This window comes from Corvus cornix, chromosome 1A, assembly GCF_000738735.6.
Source record: "Corvus cornix cornix isolate S_Up_H32 chromosome 1A, ASM73873v5, whole genome shotgun sequence".
In the NCBI taxonomy this organism is placed as follows: Eukaryota; Metazoa; Chordata; class Aves; order Passeriformes; family Corvidae; genus Corvus; species Corvus cornix.
This window is the reverse complement of record NC_047057.1, coordinates 55,168,892-55,190,003: the sequence shown is the minus strand read 5'-3', so window position 1 is coordinate 55,190,003 and position 21,112 is coordinate 55,168,892. Positions and strand designations below refer to the sequence as shown.

At 43.0% G+C, this 21,112-nt stretch overlaps 1 protein-coding gene across 2 annotated transcripts; it reads right to left on the bottom strand.

Moving 5' to 3' along the window:
- Positions 1-17,542, bottom strand: LOC104696494 (protein mono-ADP-ribosyltransferase PARP12-like). Of its 2 annotated transcripts, none has more exons than XM_039570520.1 (12): positions 17,175-17,542; positions 16,398-16,539; positions 14,419-14,713; positions 12,655-12,753; positions 9,708-9,831; positions 8,772-8,961; positions 8,041-8,161; positions 6,656-6,752; positions 5,601-5,679; positions 4,009-4,139; positions 3,207-3,358; positions 1-2,264 (listed from the first exon to the last, which is right to left on the bottom strand). In XM_039570520.1, exons 1-12 carry the CDS (start codon positions 17,489-17,491, stop codon positions 1,996-1,998), a joined length of 2,016 nt encoding a protein of 671 aa, XP_039426454.1. In that variant the 5' UTR covers positions 17,492-17,542; the 3' UTR covers positions 1-1,995. The 2 variants fall into 2 exon arrangements, with proteins under 2 accessions (XP_039426454.1, XP_039426455.1); XM_039570521.1 differs by having other exon boundaries at positions 16,398-16,533.
- Positions 17,543-21,112: the final 3,570 nt, after the last annotated feature.

The following is a 21,112-nucleotide window of genomic DNA, read 5'->3' as shown; positions in this document are numbered from 1 at the left end:
TTACTATAACCAGGCATTTTATTCGCTGTTTTACTTACACTCATATACACACACAAGCATACACACATCCTCTCCAAGAATCAAGTTAAACATTTTAAAAATACAATAAAAAATGTCAATAAAAATATCTCAACTTTCTTCCTTGAAAAAGGATGTTTGTTTCAATTTTCTGACAGAAGATTAACATAATTTTAGCTATCCTAGTTCTTACCTGAAATTCTGGTTATGTTCAGAGGAAGAAAGGCATACTACCAGTACTCTCATTTGCCATTAACATGTAGATGAATATGGCGGTTTTTTTGGCAGAAAAACCTTATTCTGCACAGGTAGGAAAGCTTTCCCACATAAATGTTTTCCTCCTCAATGAATGTACTATTTGCTGACAAGCTCATTTGCTGACATGAGATTTATCATTTATGTTCTATTACAAATCTTTCAGAAGAAATAACACAGTCAACTTGCCTTTCCCTATCCTGTGTTTTACTGGGATTAAACACAAATAGGAGTATTTTCCTTTAGGTATCATGCTGGTAGATTTGCAGTTCACATAAAAAGGGGTCTGCACAGCCTTACTCCAGCTAATCATGGCCGAGCTCCTGGCTCACAGTGCTGAAGTAATAGAGTTACCCAGTGTACACCTGTAAGTCATCATCCAGATGAATTAAAAAGAAGTACACAGAATGCAGCTAGAGATGAGCTTTTTTAGGTCATATGGAAAGTATTTTTTAAGGCTTTTGCAGTACGCTATAGCTGACTTATAGCTAATTTAGCACATTAAACCTATGATAAAGTATTTCTCTATGCATCAGCAACTTTAATCTTAAAAAAATATTTGCACGCTCAAGTTTTTTGATTACACACATGTAAGATGACTGCTCAACACTATTATCTTGTTCTGATGGGCATAATTAAATATTCAACCGGATCTTCACATTTTAAAGCTTTCAGCTCTGTGGCTGAAGACCACTTCCTTAGTAAGCACATCTTTCCTGAAAAAAGTCCAAAGTTAGCTTGATTACACAGGAAACCTGTGAATCTCCTGCACCCAAAGAGGCAGTACACCTGATGAGAGACAGTCACTCACCATCCTTCCCAACAGCTGTAAAGGAACAATAAAGTTCATCCACAGAAACAAGGTACCGATAATCAAGCAGGACAAGCCGTGTATTTCCCTCCTAAGTATGGTATTAAATAACAGTGTGAGTTGCCTCCTCTGCTTCCTCCCCAGCACCTGCCAGCACTCTTTCATTTGTAGGCACAGTGAAAGTAATGAAAAACTTGTGTTCTCACAGACATAAAATAGAGTATTTATTTGATAGAGCACCAAGCAACCCCTGTTATGCTTGTATCTTTGGTACTTGTTTCAAATGAGAAACTCAACAAGTGAAAATAAGTCTCTCTTCTTTTTCAACAAGCAAGTTTAATTTTTGAGGTTTTGTTGGTGCAGATTAAATAGGGACAAAAAAGAAGAGTGCTACTAGTAATTTATGCAATGAGTTGAGCACAGAGATTGTACACTCACATTTGCAAACACCTGAATGTCTACTGTTACAGGAGACAGATTACTAAAACACGTGTTTTATCCACTTTTGAGTTAAAAGATAAACAGGTAGAGGGACAGAGCCTCTGACCAGTGAGCATGTGTAAAGATCTATCCTGAAAGAGTAACTAAAAATTGTTTAAACTTGGCAGTCATAGCCAATCCTCATGCTACAACCATCAGCAAATTCTTCTAATAAATTTAGGAAGGGCTCTCATAATGCAGGGAAATGTGGAAGCTGCTAAAGATAGGATACAGACACAAGATTTTAGGAATTCTAAAACATCCTGTCTTTTTATGCCTTGTTTTCTATTGCACAGAAAGGATAGAGAAAAAATGTTTCTGACCACTCACCTATCTGATCACACAGCTTCTTCGAAATCAGTTTCTCTCTCTTAAGCCAAAACTAAAAAAATGTTTAAACCAGTTAAACATAAGGATGACAGGCTTGGCTGCTATAGATATCTTGCTGATGCCTGGTATTCTATGAGATACTCTGGATAAATCTGCTGCTTCTCAAAGATGACAAAGATAGAAGGGTTTGAAGAGTTATTCACACAACTGTCATAGAAGTTTTGGCTGTCCTTCATGGGAGGCCGAACATAATCAGAACTACCAACAGTGAACTCCCCCACCAGCACTCGTGCCAGAAACATGGTCTTGGTGTGTGAGTCTGTCCCACAGTAGTTGTCAGAATAAGATGCATCCCTTGCAAAATAGCTTCCTGCAGAAGAGAAACCAAGACAGAGTTGGTAAGACATCAACATTGCAGGAACAAAATGATACTGTGTGAAAATGAATTAACAAACCCATTATGCAGTTCATGAGCAGCCTTTCCAAAGCCTTCACTTGTCCTGTATGTCCCTCTACATGAAAATGACCACTATGCATTACCTCCACTTTTTAGTTTTCACAGCACACATATTAAAAAGCCATCCCAGCAATGTTTTAAATGTTATCATAATCCTCTAAAGGATTTCCTCCTGATCCTAGATGTCCACCTTCCCCAATATCACCAAATTTCCTCTCCTGGCAGAGGCTACTAATATTCATCAGCACAGCTGTGGGTTCCATCCCCTTACAGGCCATTCACTTAGGAGTTGGACTTGATGATCCTTGTGGGTCCCTTTGCACTTGGAATATGCTGTGATTCTCTAACATTTCTGAGGGCTACAAAGTATTCAAGCAGAAAGGTGGGTAGTCAGCCAGTCAGCCTGTTTCAGCTATTCCACTCCGTGTGCTGGTAATTTCCTGTACACAGGACAATGTAAAAGGATATAATTTGCTAACAAGGCAAAAAGCCTGTAACCAGAATGGCATTTACATTCCTGGGGGAGAAAAAAGAAAAAAAAAAAGCCAGGCTGCTTTCCTATAGGAGTTGGGAGAAACTGGAACAGCACTAAGCCTGGAGTCCAGCAGAAGCCAACTCTACAACTGACCTCTCCTAAGTCTGTCTTTTCTTGCAAGGACTTAGGAGAGCAGAGCCCAAGGCCTTTCAGTGTGCCTTAGCTCCAAATGACCCTTGTGAAATTCAGCTCTGTTGCCCACATCACAACAGAAAGAAGCCCAGGACTGGCCAAGTAATGCTTTCTAAACTTTACACCTCTGCAGTGAGTACTGAGAATTTTTTAGCAAGTCTAGGATTACTAAAAGAGGTAAAAACAACCTTTGCCGTAGACTGTCCCATGAAGGCCACAGATTCTCCAGTCAAAGTTTTGCTGACAGATGGCATCAATGTCTTTTTTATTAGTCCCATGAAATAAAAATCGCTCATCTGCAGCCTTTCCACCATTGGTCTTCTGCATTAGGTCCTTCTGCCTGCAATGAGAAGCAGAATCTTTGCAGTTCCACAGAGGCCGTCCCCCCAGGTTCCAGCCATACGGGCACTCAAACACAATTTTACAGAGTATATTCTCAAAATCCTTACAGTAAAGCCTAATTTGGGCATACAAATCTTGCTGTCAGGCTGCATACAAACATGCTTTCATTATACACAAATGCATTAATACGACAATGTTTTCTTTCATTCACTGCCTTTGAAGAGAGGGGGAAAAATCTCAGCATTATTTTTTTTCCCTGAGCACCTATTCGTATTAGTTCATATTAAGGCTTGCCCTCCATGACTTTTGCATTTAATTTTGAAGGCTGTTTCACTTTTGACCAGCTGCAAAACATTGTGGTAGATGTGGCTCATTACCAGCTCCAAGGTTTCACTTGAAGGAAGCTGTCATGGACACAGGCCTGGCAGAAGTCAGGAGCAAGGATTCCTCCCACAAAGCTCCGAATCTGACTATTCTAAGCTCTGTGTCTTGACAGAGTTTTGGGTTAGTTGATACTAGGCAGGTAGTTCAGTGGGAGAGTGGAAGCAGAGGCATTTCAGGAATGTGTGTGTCTAGCATACAGCACACAGCTAACTGCAGCAACAACAAACATCATGCATACATAGCAGAGCAGTGTTTTACACATACCATTGATACAGTTCCCAGAGGGATGGGTTCTGAACTCTACAAATCCTTTTAATAGCTGCTCTGGGCATTGTGCGTTGAAAGTCCACCTTGACTTTCTTGTATTCTTCAGAAGAACAGTCAAGCTCAATCAGCTGCAAGGAAAAGTTTGAAAAGCTACTCTCATCTTTTATTTAATCATAACAAAGCCACCCTACCTAGTGCCCTACTCAGACTTTTAAAGTCTTTTTTGTGAAGCAGAGGTATGAGCAGTCAAAATAATCTAGGAAAAAATGCAGATTGAAAATCCCCACTCTGGAAAAGTGAGCTCTAATCTAGGGAACTTGTAGTGTTTATGACACCCAGGTTGCTCTCTCACAGGACAATAAAGGATCTGCATGCTTTTGTGCAGCCACTCAACCCCTCTTAATATTTGGGTCAAGATATATTTGCATGCATCAAACGGTATCTAAATACATAGCAGAAATGAGCACATAAATAAAAAAGGAGCTGAGAATTTACATTGCAGAAAACCAAAGAGAATCTTTTTAGTTTACACTCCCTGCACTGCCTGTTGTGTTTCTAGACCAATTGAAGAGGCTTTGAACAATTTTAGGGAAAAGCGCAATCACACTACTGAAAAATCAGTTCATTACATGACAGTCCTGAAAGGAAGCAAAGTTTACTTGCATGATTTCATAGGAACATAAAAAATGTCAACATTAGTCTTCCCTATTTCTTCGTGACAACTTCTTGAGGATTTGCATTTTGCAAGATAGTGATTTTCGAGCATCAGATAACACTTTTTCTGTAGGTACAGTTACTGGAGTTGACAGAGGAGCTGGTGGAAGCAGACCAGAAGTCAGAGAAGGTAAACCACGCAGGTATTAACTGGGTGTGTTACAAAGGTAAACAAGTTTTACTCCACTGAAGTGAATAAAATAATAATAAATGTAATAATAAAATATCCATAATAATAAAATAAAATATAACGTAATAATAAAATATAAAATAATAAAATAATAAAATATTATCTATTACTGAACAAGCTGCCCTGAGAGGTTGTGGAGTCTCTCTGGAGATATTTAAAACCCATCTGGACACAATCCTGTGTGACCTCCTCTAGGTGAACCTGCTTTAGCAGGGGGGTTGGTCTCTATGATCTCCAGTGGTCCCCCCTTCCAAGCCCAACCATTCTGTGTGATTTTGTGAAATCTGATGTTCAGCAGCTCTCCATAGACATACAACAGTCTACAGCTAAGGGAATGGCTACCCTGAAGTTCAGAGGCATCATTTACCTCTGATGCTTCAGCATGTGTTGGGACTTCAAAACAACAAATTTTGGGCACCAGTAGCGTTCTTGTTAACACAGCAAATTTGCCAAGGCAAGGGATTTAATAGTAGCCATGAAAGTCCATGTTGCCACAGTTTCACTGCCACCATTTGTTTCACCTCAGGTCTGCCCAGTGTGATATCAGGCTCAAATTTACCAATACCTCTGTATTATGCTACATTAGAAACAGTCATTTACAGAGCCAGAGGAAACACTGACCTTGTAATGGAATAAACCTTACATGACAAAACTGACAGAAAAAAACCCCCAAAAAGCTCCAAACCTTAAATCCCAGTTCAGGCAGGGCAGATTTGTCCCAGTGAGCTGGAATGCTCTTAAACCCTTCTGAATGTTTAAAGCCCCTGTAGATTATAAGACATTACAAAAAGACAATTAAAATAAAACTAAACATGGCATTTTATGTACACATTATACTTAACATTTCTGTCAAGCTTAGGGAGACTACAGGCAACTGGACATATTCAAAAATATTTCAAAACTGTCATTTCTATTCAGCACATGAAAATATTTGTTCCAAGTCATTGTGTCAAGATTTATGTCAGGAAGCAAGATGCCAAATTAGAAAAAAAGAAAGATATACTCTGAACTAAACATGTAAGGATTTCTCTTGCAGAGGTGAATGTATGTATAAAAGCTCTGCTACACTGGGGTAGGTAAATACAAATGCATCCATTATCACATCAGTTTGACAGAAACAGGATAGACACAGTCCTCCCCTCTACTTCCACCCCAATTTTAATTAGCATGCTTAGCTGTTCTTTTCAGTGTTTAAGCAAGGACTGTTGTGTGCTGCAAGGGAATGTGCATAAACTGGCTGTTACATGCAATTGTATTTCGTTGCAAGCTCCCACCTTTTGCTCTATCTGTAACAACTACTGCTTTCCTTTCAGATTGTCTGGCTGATCTCATAAGAATTTTTCTAAACTTGCACTTAGCTTTGAAAATTACTCAATGTACTAGCTCTCAGAAAGAGCTAGTACACATAAACATTATTGATTCCATCTGTATTCACTGTTGAAGTCAGCAGCTCCCTCCAACATTGCTACGTGTTGAATTATTTCCTACATTTCCACACTTCCTGTGGCCAAGCCCAAATTTTCTTCACCATAGAGGTTCCTAAGTTGATTTGGGAACTGCTGGCCAGGCTGCAACACTGCCCTGGCTAGACATGGTTGTAGGAAAGGTATGTCCCTTTCCCTCTCCAGGTCTTTCACAATTGCCTTAACAGCTATTTCTTCACCCTACTTGCACCCATGGAAGATTCTGCATTCACAAAGCACTAAACTCATCACCTCAGAATGAGCAGTTGTGGTTTACCTGGCTCTTGTGTTTTCCACCTCTGTCTGAGAGACAAATTTAGGTCTTCTGCAAATCATTCTCTCTGTTCTGTAGTGAAGGTTTTTCTGCATCATGGCTGGGAAAAAAAACCAAACAGAATCCCATGAACAATCAAAGATGTTTTCGAAAGCCTTCACACTGCAGCCACATTTGCCTCTAAGTTGCTTTGTCAAAAACATCAACAAAAGGACTCCTTCCTCCTCATTTTGCAACTGAGATACTTTCTTCCTACATTTAGTTGTAGATTTCAAACCCTGTAAACAGAACTCAACATCTATCACAGACCATTAATTTTTATTGACCACCAACAGAAACAAGTCACAGCAACCTATATTTTAGAGGCATTCCTTCTGGATCTTGGAACCTCTGCAGCTACTGCGACATCATACTAACAATTAAGAGTCAGTACCAGCCAGGACAATGAGGCCTCATCTTCAGAGACACGCAGGAAAACAAACAAACAAAAAAACCTCTTGGCATCATCAAGCCTAGAAATTAAGTTTTGGAAGACATCTACACTGCATATTTTTGCCTAAGTTACTAAAAAAGCCCAAACCTTAGAAAAGGGACTGCTTTACTGTGCAATTTTCACTTCTAAGCTGGACAAGTTTTTCAGCATTGCTTTTGATTAAATCACAAAGAGCACACAACATGCCCTTTCTGGTTTTTTGGTTTGGGGTTTTTTTGTTAGGCTTCTTTTCACACAGAATGAGATAGTAATGGAGAGCTGGATCAAAGACAACTACACCAAACTGACAGTCTAGGCAGGCTGATTCCTACCACTGTTCTCTGTAATTTTTCAGAAGGATACCAGAAAAGGGAACAGCTCAGGGATGACAGTGCCATTACTTTTGTGGCTTATATTTCCTGAACTCTTGGAAAACACTTCTTCCTACTTTGACCTACTCAAGGTATTTTCTCAGCCTTTCCAGACAGGATGAAAAGAAAATATCTGCAAAAATCTTGCAATGCTGAGGATTGTCTGGACCCTACACCTTGTCCAAGCATTTGTTTTCCTGCAAGCCAGTGATTAAAGCAGACCAGAAGCTGGCTTGTCAAATCTTTCAGAAGTTCCTCACCATTTGTGTTAGTGCCAGCATCAGTGTCATACTTGGACTTTCTGGCAGACATTTTGAAACCTAGCAGGAGAACTTCTCAAAAATAAAAGCTTTGAAGGAATAGAATGCCACTCTGCTTATATGAACAGCTCTTATCCTGAGAACTTTGATAGAAGCTCTGTCTCTGTAAGCATTGCAATTCAAAGTCCAAATTTCTCTCTTATATCTTCTGTAAAAGATAGTTCAAAAACACAGGAGACCTGGGAGGCAGGAACAAAACGAAACAACAAAACAAATGCAACCTACACTCAAAATTTAGTTCATATTCATGTCTTCCAGCTTTGAAGGTCAGCTTTGGAGAACTTTTGGCCAAATAAGCCTTCTCCAGGTCATCACTGGAGACAGTAGCAGCTGCATGAAGATCACCCTGTCAGGCCAAAAATAGAGAAAAAAGAAGTTTCTCCTGGTCTGTTATAGACAAGGAAGTTTAAAAACCAACAACTCTCGTATGTATGGTGGGTGCAGGATATATCAGCATATGAGAAATTCTTGATTTAGAGTGAGCACCACTTAACAACAACTAAAATCTCACCGTTTTATTCATGTTATTCTAATACTAAATGCAAACACAGCACTGCACCAGCTACCAGGGAGTAAATTAGCTCCATCCCAGCTGAAACCAGGACAGACCACACATTCACCAACTAGACCAACAAAGATGCAGAGTATTACTGGAACTTCAGAGAAGGAGGCTTTACTCAGAAGCAATGGAAAGAATGTATTAATGTGTTCCTATCTGACACAGCTCACTGAATATATCTGTTGATAATATTTGTGACTCACCAGTGATCAGTCCTCTACCTGAACCAATCAAAATCTCAGGGAAAAGACCCCATTAGGCCTTTAATGTCCATCTGTACAGTATGAGTGAGAGGAAGAGGGTGACAAAAGAGGGGGAGGCTAAAAACGCTGTGCACTTTTCAGAGTTCCGCACTTCTCACACAGAGTTAGGAGTCTCCCCATTTCTCCACACTTACTTGTTTTCCATACTCCTGCCACATGTCGTATTCATCTTTCCAATACCAGATCCATTCTGTTGTAAGAATGAAGTGAGGAGGTTTGGTCACAGAGGAGGCTGTAGAAAGACGTCTGACTTTTGCAAACCCACAGCACATATCTTGAAAACCGACACAGAACGAGCCACTTTCAGTAACAGCATAATCAAATCTATAAAAAAAAGGAGGGAAAAAAATCGGAACTGTTTGAAGCTTTACTCATAGGTTCAGAAGCCCACTGCAAATTTGCAAATTAAGTTGATCTCACCCAAAAGCAGAACACAAAAGGTGCACTTTTCACAACATTGTGTGCTTTGCACTTTGCACTTTTCACAACTCTGTATGCTAGCTCTGTTTCGTATTTGTACATATTTTGCATTTCAGTATTATCTCTCACATTGGTTCTATGGGCAATAACCACAACCCACTCCTAAATTAGTGAGTTACATAACATAAACAGGAACGGTGGAAAACAGGCACTGGCTCCTTCTTGCTGACCAACTATATTCTAAAGAGAACACTGTCCTAAACTTAAGAAGGGCTTCGAAGAGGCTGTAACAGAAGAGGAACAGGTAATTTTCCAGCATGGGACATGGCATACTGGTATGAGCCCCTTCCAATACTCTCTTCGTGCTACATAACGAGTTCAAACTCTGAAAGGTATTGCCATATTCTTCATGTGCTCTGCACCCAAGAGTATATCTCTCTCTCTCCAGGTATTCTGCCAGTTCCATGATACGGACTGTGGGACAAGGGGGAAGGAGGGCCAAATCTCATGCAAGGTGAGGTCAGCAGAAGAATGCCATATGAAACTATTTATATAATGACTACAGTAGAATTGTAGCAATTTGTAGCCACTAAGGGCCTGGTACAATATAGCAAACTCCAAACATTATAAATTTTTGTAAGAGTTTGTACCTGACATTCTTTGGGTCACAATATGCTTTTTCTATTTCTTCCATATTCTTGAAGTCCTTCCAGGTTTTACCATCAGAGACCTGCCATCTATATGGCAAGTGAAAATGGGTTCTGATACACTTTTCTGTAAAGGTTTTTAAAAAAAGAATTAGGAGATGCATTATTTTAACAGGCTATGAGAGAACTCCAACATTTCAGGGCTGTACACCTAGCTGGTAAAATCATCAAAAGGATAGTTAGGGGAAGTGTTCACCTATGGAACCATTACAAGCAGTAGTTCAGAATTTTTCAGCATAAGCAAGCAACACTTAATTTTTGGGCTTAGGTAGAAGGTCAGTTCCTGTACATACTAGATTCTCTTTGCACATTAAAATTGCACAGATCTTTCTCAGTTCCAGAGACAAAAAAAGAATAAAGATGACAGGCTCATACAAGGCTATTATTTCATAAATAGAAAAAAATGTATTTATGCTTAACAACTACATCACAAAGTGGTATTACTGAGGAAAAATCCAAAGCACAGCAGTGCTTAGTTTTAAGATAGGAGAAGGACTGCCATGGTTTCACCTCAGATGGTAACTAAGTACAACACAGCCACTTACTCCCATTTGCCCCAGCAAGATGGGGAGAACAGGAAAAAGGTAAAATCCAGGGTGGGTTGAAATCAGAACAGTTTAGTAACTGAAATAAAGTACAATATAATATAAATATAATAAAGTACAATATAAAGTGTAAGTAGAAGTATATATATGATATACTTGTAAGTGTAAGTATAAGTATATATGTAGATATACACTCTCATATATCTATAAGGAAGTTAACAAAAAGCAAGAGAGGAATAAAGCCTGAGAAAGAGAAGCGATGCACACTAGGATTGCTCACCACCCAGTGACTTATGCCCAGCCCATTCCCAAGCAGCAATCAGCCCCTCCCAGCCAACTCCCCACAGTTTATATGCTGAGTATATGTCTTGGTTTGAAAGACAGGTGTCTGCTAAGGAAGGCAGGAGCCTCCCTTGGAATGGCAGGTGCGACTCCCTTTCCCTCCGAGTTATTATAATTTTGAAATCAAGGGGCTTTTAGGCAAAGATGTGGGAAATAGGAATAACAGTTCTTTACTATGATATATCTATATGTGTATAACCAGTCAAACAAACAGCAATAACCATGGCAGTAACAGCAAACAATCACAAACCCAGTCCCAGCCTTCTCGGCTGTCGGGCCCTTTCCCCTCGGGTGCAGTTCCGCTCACAGCCGGCAGGGGCGCTGGCGGCTCCCGGTGAGCAGGGCAGGTGCGATGGTTCCCCCGCGGCTGCAGGGGGCGCTCCGGAGCGAGCTCGGGGAGCACGCGGCACTGGTGGCCTGGGATCCCGGGAAGGGATGGGACAAAGGCTTCACAAACCCCTGGGCAGCCGATCCTGGTGTCCGGCCGGACCCTCGGGAACAGCAGGCTGGAGCGGCAGGGATGAGCACAAATCCCGGGTGGCAAACCCGATGTATCCAAGCGGGGAACCCCCTGGAGGTCTGGGCAGGCAGGGTGAGCAGGGCTACAAAGTAGTGAAGGCTCGAAGCAGCGGTTGGGCAGGGCGGCCATGGCCCGGCTCCCAGCGGGGCAGGGAAGGTGGGCTGGGGATCCTGGGGTTTTTCTCCACAGAAGGAAAAGCAGCCTTCCTCTCCTTCGGACCGACTGCCCACACACCCAGGTGAAACAAAAGAGTAGCCAGATGCATCCCACCCCCAATGGGTAGCTCTTTGTTTTTCTTAAATACCCAGCAATTTGTCCCCCTAGCAACACGTATGGGGAAAATTCCTTTAACAGAAAAAAAACCCTAGGAGAATTCCTAAAACCCCAACAGCACAATATTCTAATGGTATGGAATAGCCCTTTGACAAGTTCAGGTCAGCTATCCTGGCCATGCTCCTTCCCAGCTTCTTGTGCACCTCTTCATTTGCAAAACATGGGCAGCTGAAAAGTTCTTGACTTTGGGTAAGCACTACTTAGCAACAACTAAAACATCAGTGTGTGTTATCAATGTTTTTCTCATACTAAATCCAAGCCACAGCACTGTACCAGCCACTAGGAAGCAAAGTCACCGTCCCACCATGCCTAGGTCCCACGCTTTCCAATACAACCCGGTTAACCACCATCACCTTTCCTCTCTTTTGATACATACACAGATATTATTCCATTAGTCTCAAAGTCCTTTGCCCTTCAGCAAATCTCTGAGAGGTCCAGGCCCCACGAAGAAGAGCAATGGTAGCAGTGAGCCAGGTATCACAAGTGTTACTCAGAGTTCAAAGTCAGTGTACAGTCACTCCTCAACAGGAGTGAAGGTGACATCACCAGCACACATGCGCATAAACCCGAGGTCAATTTGCACAGCAGAACAAAAGGAAACTTAACTACAGGGAAAGTCAAGGAGAAACTGCACCACACAATTCGTATGAGAAGGTGTGCAGTACTTCAGGGAGCTACCACAGGTCAGAACATCAAGAAGGAAAAGATGACACAAAGTCAACAAGAAAGCTGGCACAGCAGCCTTTTCCTGCACACCTTGGAACATTCTGAAAGGCAGACAGCTAAGACAGATGGAACAGAAGAGTACTAGAAGAAACAACAGAGAATGTAGAATTCAGAGTATCTTTTGCATCTTTCCTGTTTGGAAATGTGACTCCTATCATTCAGCAATCCCTTAGGTAAACACAGGTAGAGTAGCCAATCTTCAGCACGGGCAGATTCCAGAGCAAAACAAAACACTTCCTTTGTATGGTGTGCCAGGTCAAACACTTTCCTACAGTACTCAAGACACTGGTGAGATTTAACTAAACACAAATAGAAACTCTGAGGTTTCTCCTTTCTGTGAAAGATATCTACCACTTCTTCTTTATGAGAGAAGAAAAACAGGCTGGACTTGACACAGTCTGTACTGATACTTGAGACAACCTACCTTTAAAGCCACAACTTCTGTACAGATGATGTAAACATATCTGTTCTGGTTCATCATCATTTGTAGCTGAGGAATTCCGTCTAGAGCTGGGTTTTCTGTCTAGGGAGGGAATTATAAGACTTATTAATACCCTTTGTACAACAAGCCCTCTTAAAAGTGCTCCTATCCCTAGGGAAGATGCCTAAAGGCAGTGTTTGTAACTACCTAACTGCAGTCAGCTCCGGAAAGACACTGAAGCCTTTGATAACCTTGTATACTCCAAGTCCATCCCTGTATCCATCCTTTCTGAACTTGACTTCCCTGTAACTGCTGACTTCCTCGGATACAGTTTTTAGCTATCACCACAGAATGAGAATAGAATCCAATGCCTTTACACTTCCAGATGGACTCAAGTTAACTGTGCATTCCACACAGCTGATCATACACTGGCAGCTATAAAATATGAAGTTTCAAAATTTGATATTCTATAAATTAAAGCACATTAAGTAAATAAAAAAGAAGGAACTGCAGGCAGAATAGTGGAGATGAACATACACACTTGGATTCTCCATTCTGTTAATCCTTTTTTTTTCCTGCTAAGCTATACTTAACTTACAATTCTAAAGAAAGAACTTCAAAAGAAAAGTGCAAACAAAATATTACACTTCTAAGAAGTAACTAGAATAGTGCCATTTGCAAATTCTTGTGCTAGACAATTGTTACATTAAAGAAAAACAATTAAATAGTTTATAATCAGACAAGTAACCACCACTCCTATTCTTAAACAGAATACCTTTAGAACCTTTATTCTTAAACAGAATATACCTTTACATATTTTACCAAAGAAACCCCAAAATTACAGAGCTCCCCATTTCCAGTTCCTGTTATGCTTTTTTAACCTCAAATTTAAGAATTTTATGAACACCAGCACTGTCTTTCTCAGAAACCTCTCCTGACTTCACTTGTCAAGACACAGATCTCTGAGACAGGTACAAGGTTGCTCCTAAAAGACAAATCAAGATGTGAATACTGATTCATTAAATCCCAATATCCACGGACAAAAGACCCTCTAACTAATTAAAGTTAGAAAGTGGTATGTTTATTCAGGCACTGGCGGGCGGCATGGGAGTAGCCTCCTAAAGACATGCCAGCAAAGTAAAGTACAAGGTTCTTTGTTCTCTATTTATTACACAAAGTTTTACATCTTCTACATATGTATGACCCCAGCACCCCCCATCCTCCGCTTCGTATTAAAATGAGATCATTGGTCTTTCACGCGTGCGCAGCTTCTCTCTTGAATTGGGTCGGTGGTCTCGAATTGGGTCAGTGGTCCTGAAAGATGAAGTCAGGAATGTCTTCCTCACAGTAACCTTTTAACCTTCTTGCTGTTGGCAGGCCTTCATGACCTCTTGGCACAGCCCAAGATCTCCTACTTTTGATTCATTATTACGAAACCCAGGTGCTGTTCTTAGTTCTATTGGTTTCAATTAGTTTCAATTTGTTTTGATGACAGTTCATTTATTCTGTTTCCTTCTACAAACAAAACGTAAAATATAATGGCAAATAATACATCACTTGGCTCTAGCTTAGGCATCTACTAATCATTAACTTGTCTTTTGTTTCTCTACTCTGTATCTTAATTAATATAAATTTTCTTTTAACTCTTAGCTAAAATTTTAACCTTTCAGAACCTTGACTCAATACCGTTTTCTTAATGACAGCTGGGAAAATATTAAATTCACTGCAGTGACTCTTCTGAGGTATTCAAAAGATGATATTATTTACCTTTGCACGGTGAAGACTTGGCATCTTCTATGTCATTCATGTTCCTTTTGCCATTTTTTATGTCATACATGTTTCTATAAATGGAAGGTAGTTTCTCAATAATGTCTGAGCTCATTCCCTGTCTCTCCAGTTTCTCAAAACATTCTGGATTTAATAAGTCATGGGACCGTTTGCAGTTGCTGCCAAATCTGCACTGGCCACGCAAAACGTACTGGCAAACATGCAGTTTGGTGCAGGATGTTTTAAAGGTACAAGATCCATGAAGTCCATCACCTTTGTTATAATGCAAGCAGACCTTGGGTAGGAGAAGAAAAGAAAAATTTAAAGATTAAAGTACAATGCGCTCATTTAGACTGTTTGAATCCATGATTTTCAGTTTTGTATGGCTATGTGCATACATTTGCTTTTAAAAGATACATTTTTTCTTTCTTCTTTTTTTCCAAATGATTACTTGATAGCTTTTCCTTTGCCCTGCTAATGTTTAGAAGGATTTTTCAACAGACAACATTCTTACAGACATTCTCAAGCAGATAAGATTTAGTGCTAAGTCACATCTCTTAATTTTCTAGTTTTGGAATAGTGAATTTTTTGGACCTGATTTTGATGGTAAGACATACTGGATCTGGCTGGGATGGAGTTAATTTCCTTCACAGCAGACCATACCATGTTATGTTTTGGGTTTGTGACCAAAACAGTGTTGATAACACATCCCTTTGGTCTGTTCAGGTCAGCTGTCCTGGCCATGCTCCCTCCTGGCTCCTTGTGCAGCTCCTCACTGGCAGAGCATGGGAAGCTGGAAAGTCCTTGACTGAACGTAAGCACTACTTGGCAAAAGCCAAAATATCAGTGGGTTGCCAAAGTTATTTTCATATTAACCCCAAAACACAGCACTGTACATGGTACCAGTAAGAAAATTAACTCTGTGTCAGCTGAAACTGGAACAGATAAACACCACACAGCCTCTCGCTGACTCCCTTCAGGGAATGTGGGAGAGAATCAGAAAAAAAGTAAAACTCGTGGGGTTCAGATAAACACAGTTTAATAGGGCATAAAAGAAAGAGGAAATAATGATGATAAAAGACTAGACAAAACAAGTGATGCACAATTGCTCCCCACTCACTGACCAAAGCCCAGCCAGTCCCCATCAGTGTGCTGCCATCCCTGGGCCACCTCCCCCCAGTTTTAGTGTTCAGAATTATGTCATATGGTATGGAATATCCTTTTGTCCAGTTTGGGTCAGCTGTCTTGGCTGCATCCCCTCCCAGCCTCTTGTGCACTCCCAGTCTATGGGCTGGCAGGGCTGTATGAAAAGCTGAAAAAGTCCTTGACTTAGAGCAAGCACTGCTCAGCAAAAACTAAAATATGAGTGTGTTATCAACATTGCTCTCATCCTGAATCCAAAACACAGCCTTGTACCAGCTACTAGAAAGAAAATTAACTCTATTCCAGCCAAAACCAGGAAACAGTCCAAACTGGCCAAAGGGATATTCCATGCCATATAATGTCCTTCTCCAAAAATGAAAAAAAGAAAAAATAGTGGGGAAGGGGACAGAGGGAAGGTGGAAGAAGGGGGAGATGGGTCCTTCTTACAAGGCGGCGCTTGCTCAGAGACTTGTTGGGCATCAGTCTGCTTCGAGGTGGTGAAGCAGAAGTGTTCCTTTGCAACACTTGTTTTCTCCCTGCTTTTCTCCACTTGCTACACTGTCTTCATTCACAGGTTTTGTCACTTTTGTTCTTCTTGTTAATGCTCATCTCTTCTGCTTGTTACAAGAGAGTGAGGAGTGGGTGAGCAACTGTTCAAGAGCTCAGCTGCCAGCTAGGGTGAACCCACCACAGGCGAGAACAGAGGATGAAGATTTATTTTAAGATTTGCATTAAGCTAACTAAATTGACGTTCAACATCTCCATCTCTGTCAAGCGTCTTCCACTTTGTGATGCTCACTGAAACAAGGCTAAGAAGCTCGCACAGTAATACTCACCTCTGGTAAGAGGGAAGGGTCATTTTGAAGCAGAAGCTGGCAAAGTTCATCATGGTTTAAATTCTCAAGTCCATATTGCTTTAGAACACGGAGATTGTGGTCTGAGTAGAAGTTGTGAACAAACCTGCATTCCTTCCTAGAACTCAAGAAACCCAACAGCAAAAAGAGTGTAACAGACTGGCACTACTTTGCTACCCCATGGGCATTACACTGAACAGCTGAAAAAGCACACCAAACTAGCTAGTTTCAGAAAAATCCCTACTGCTCCTCTATAAAGCCATTATGTGATTTGCAAAACAGATTACAGAATTACTCTGAGAATAATTGCCACGCTACTTCTGATTCGCAGTCATTATAGCCTTAGTGCAGTCTGACAATATCGGCATTTTTGACCTGCAGCTCAAAACCACGAAACCACCAAAGCTCCAGAGCATCGCTCCCTCTGAGCCGATGAGTATATCCCCCAGGGTCCCGCAGCACAGGGACATGCGGGGACACTCAGCTTTCCCTTGGCACGGCCCTGCTCACGGGAAGGGAAGCGCCAGGGTGATGATCTGGGGAGGAAGTGCTGAGACCCGAAGCTGTGAAACCACCGCCTGTGTCTGCCTCCTTTGCAACAACACACGCGCAAATAAAAGGAGGCGGGCAACGCGCATTTCAGACGCGGAAAGGGCTGCAAGGCCTTTACTGAGAGCTCCTTCCCCCGAAGGAACACACCGTGCCCAAGGCCGAGCCCCGCGGCCGCCCGGCGATGGAAGCCGCCCCCCCGCCCCTCACCTGGCCAGCTGGTTGCGGCAGAAGCCCTTCAGGTGGTACTTGCAGAGGTGCAGCCGCCCGCACTGCCCCGGACAGCCCGCGCCGTTCTCCGGGCACAGCCGCACGGGGGTGGTGGCCACCACCACGGCCACCTCGGCCGCCGCCCCCGCCCCCGCCTGGCCGGGCCGCCGCACCAGCGTGAAGCGCTGCGCGTCCCGCAGCACGGCCGCCAGCTTCTCGGCCGAGGGCCAGCCCGGCAGCCGCCGCTGCAGCTCGCCCTGCTCCAGGCAGCCGCCGCTGGCGCACAGCACCCGCAGCGCCTGGATCGCCAGCGCCATGACCGCGGCCCCGGGGCTACCGCGCCGAGGAGCCCCGCCCGGGAGAGCGACGGAAGCGGAAACGAAAGTGAAAGGGCCCGAGAGGGAGCGGGGCCGCCTCGGCTCGGAGCCTTGGCTCTGCCCCCGCAGGGGAGTGGCGTGCTCTGGGTGACCCGGCGGCGGGGAGTGAGGCACGGGCGGGGGTACCGGGACAGGGCCCTTCGCCTCTCTCCTCTGCCTGACTTGGAGGATGTATTGACCGTTTCTAATCAAATGCCACCAAAAAGGGATGGCAGCTGGGAGATCGCACATTTCCTGTAGGAAAAAGTGGGCGCAGGGATGAATGGAGCCATCAGCCGAGTCTCCTTCACCTCCCTCAGTTACAGGCAGCAGGGAGGAGGCTGGTGTGCGACTTCTGCCGCCTTTAGGCACCAGAAAAACATCTCAGTTAAGGTTTCTGAGCTGTGCCAGTTTGATGGTGATACATCATGAAGGCTGCTCTCACACCCATTTCCTTTAAATATCTAAATTAAATGCTCAGTCATGGTCACACATATCCTGGAAACGTAACTGCCCTGCTTGCAGTGCTCATAGTACCGCCTGCTACACGGGTGTCACTGCGTCTGCCCACACAGCAGCCATGGCAACAGTGTGGCCAAGCAATGGCCACACCCTCTAGGAACTCAAAAACCATTCCGAAGGGTGCCCATCTTTTAATTAAGTGCCTTTAGATCATTTTGACACTCCTGGTGCTGCATTACATTCACTCAGAAGCATGCTTTAAATGTGGCAGAACAATGATATAAAGTGCCATCATTTAAGTCAGACTGGCAGTGGAAGGCATGGGGACTCGCACTGATGGTGGTTCTCATTGAACAAAAATCCTGCCTCCTTCCTTCTTTTGCCAGTCCTGTTCTCTTGTGCCTTTCCCCATGTCTCGTCTTACTTCCTGCTTGCCCTGTGAGATCAGGAAGGGAATGACAAAATGAGAAGCTTGACAAGTGTACTGAACAGAAAAACTGTTACAGCGGGCATTCTGTAACACAATGTATCAAACCAGGAGGCCCGTAGAAAGAAGTATATAAGAACAGATTCTTGGTAGATGTTTCAGAGATGTTTATTTCCCGAGCTGCATGGCCAGGATCTCCCGAGGAACTCCCACAGTCACCGGACCAAGGGTCCCAGCCCGCGCCGGGAAACACAAACCAACCAGTGGGGAACGAGGCTGACCAGGGGCAGGGAAACCCCGTGCCTCCCCCCAGGGCCCCTCTCCCAGGACTACATGGCAGGGAAGGAGACCCCGACAAAAAACAGCTCTACTCAGTCATTTATAGGTTCATAGAGATCTATCTGTAGCTTGCCTGTGACAGGCCATCAACAGATGCTTAGGAGACAACATGGGAGGCTGGAGTGTTACTGTCCATCATCTCTCCTTTCCAGTGTCCACTGATTAGCTTTCCTGAAACAAAGGAAAAGCACTATTTTAGTCATTTTTTCTATGGAAGTAATTCCATAGCTTGGACTGTCTTTGTCCTCCTTTGTTCCTTAGGACAGTCTTTCCTTGAGAGGCAGGCCCGCAGATGGCCACATTTGTCACCTGGTAGGAAGGCACTTTTAAGAGAGAGATCACACATCACTGGTAGTGACTGACAGTATCACAGAACAGTTGAGGTGGAAAGGGGCCATAGGAGGTCGTCTGGTCGAACCCCAAATTCAGCTGTTCCATCACTGGAAGAGAATATGGGTGGAAGACTCCTAATTTTGGTGTTTTGTCTAATGGCCTCGAATTACTGGATACTTATTGAATGAGGGCTTCGGTGAATCGATGCCGCGTATATTCCACGGGATCCTTCATGGAGACACTTTGGCAGCACTCTGCCAGCACCTACGTGTGCACACAATCTCACCTTCGCAGGTGGTCGTGAACAGCTGCTCACACACACAGTCTGTGCACGAACTGGAGACAGAGAGGCGAGAGGGGTTCTCTGCATGCAGTTCCGAGGTGTTTAATGGCAACACCCCCGAAGGGAACAGAGGCATGAAGAACCAAGGACTGAACGCCCACGCCAAGGGGTTATCTGTGTTTTTTCTCGTGTTCTCAGGAGCTGTTGTCGGTGGTCCAAGGTAGGGTTTGATATTCTTTCCCAGCACCCACTTCAAACCTGCTGGAGTGGAAACATAAGCATATCCCCTTCCCCAGGTGATGAGTGGAAAGGGTCCCTGAATTTGACAGCTCTCTGGATCCTTGACTAACACCAGTGGCTGTTCTTTTAATTTAGCTTGTGTTGAATTGGTAAAGTGTCGGAATACAGAGGGGATGGGTTCTGAAAAGGAGTTGTTTAAGAAATTGATGGTAAAGAGAGCCTTGCAGAGTCTCACAACAGGAGAATTAATCTCTGCTCTGCGCCGGTTTTCTCCCGAAAACTCCCAAAGGCGGGCAGAGCATCCAAAACCAATAGTCTGAGGGCTAGGGGGCAGAGGCAAGGTTGAATGACATAACAGGGGCCAATGGCAAAAGGGATGGGTGGGGGGAGAGGGCCAGTGACCAGCAGAATCTAGACAAAGGGAGGACTTTCTAGCGCAGTGTTGTAGGGAGAGATCAGTTTTAGGGTAACTTGGGTGGTGTAAAGTGAATTTAGCCACCGCAACAGATACTGTATACTGCTCCATCAGTAGGAGCTATTGTGGATACAAAAATGCTGCTAGCAAGGATTTTCTTGCTATTTTCTAAGTCCGTGAGAGACTTTTCTCTCTCACAAAAGAGGTAGCAGAGTTCTGTAAACAACCAAACACCTGCAGCCTTGAAAAGTCTTGTTTATGGTGCAGTAGAAAAATATTTTGACAATGGATGTTTTAGGATTTTAGCCAATCACCCCCAAGGGGTGGCTGATCCTTGTCCAATTAGACTGTGAAGAAAAAAGTCTATAAAAGAGTTTGTAAAATAATTAAATAGATCAATCTTGCTGCACAATTCCTGCCTGCTGGATCTTCTCTCCTCCTCCTCCCTACGGCTGTGGGACACGGTGATATACCCTAGGGTTTAGGATTGCGGTAATAAGCTATATTGGCTGAACCAAAACTCAGGGAACCCTTTAGCATAAAAAGCATTGAAGCAGGATTGTACTCGACAACTCTCATTCTCCCCAGTATGCATCCATTTGCTTTTTCTGTCCAGTGCCCAAAATCCATCCTATCAAATCAGCTCCCAACTTTTTACATCTTAAAGACCTGTCCCAGCATCACTGTGCTGTCCAGCTAGCTGTTTCAACTGTATCTCCCTTTCACACTTTCTTTCCTCATGCATCTGAAAAAACCCACTCATTTGGCAGAAATATGGCATTTTTTGGGATAAAATTTATATGAATGACTACACCAATGTCAACATTATATAGAGAGGAGTACCAATAAAGAAGTGCAGCGTAAGATATGGTTTGGAGGGGTATTTTCAGGTAGCTTTGCACCATTACAATTCATTCCAAAGTGTTGGTGTGTGTATCACAGGGAAGTTCACATGGCTGTTCCTGCTTTGAAGGAACTCCTGAGTGAGTTTTTTGAGGCTCTGGAGTAGAGCTATCATTCTGTCTCTTTTCACGAGAACAAAAGTAAAACTAGGAAAACAGGCAATGATGATGCAAGGAGAAG

Coding starts and splice junctions, on each gene's coding strand:
- LOC104696494 (XM_039570520.1), bottom strand. CDS start 17,491: ATGGCGCTGGCGATCCAGGCGCTGCGGGTGCTGTGCGCCAGCGGCGGC. Junction 14,714..16,397: donor ACCCTTCCCTCTTACCAGAG/GTGAGTATTACT, acceptor CTCCTACCCAAG/GTCTGCTTGCATTATAACAA. Junction 2,265..3,206: donor TGGGACAGTCTACGGCAAAG/GTTGTTTTTACC, acceptor TCTCTTCTGCAG/GAAGCTATTTTGCAAGGGAT.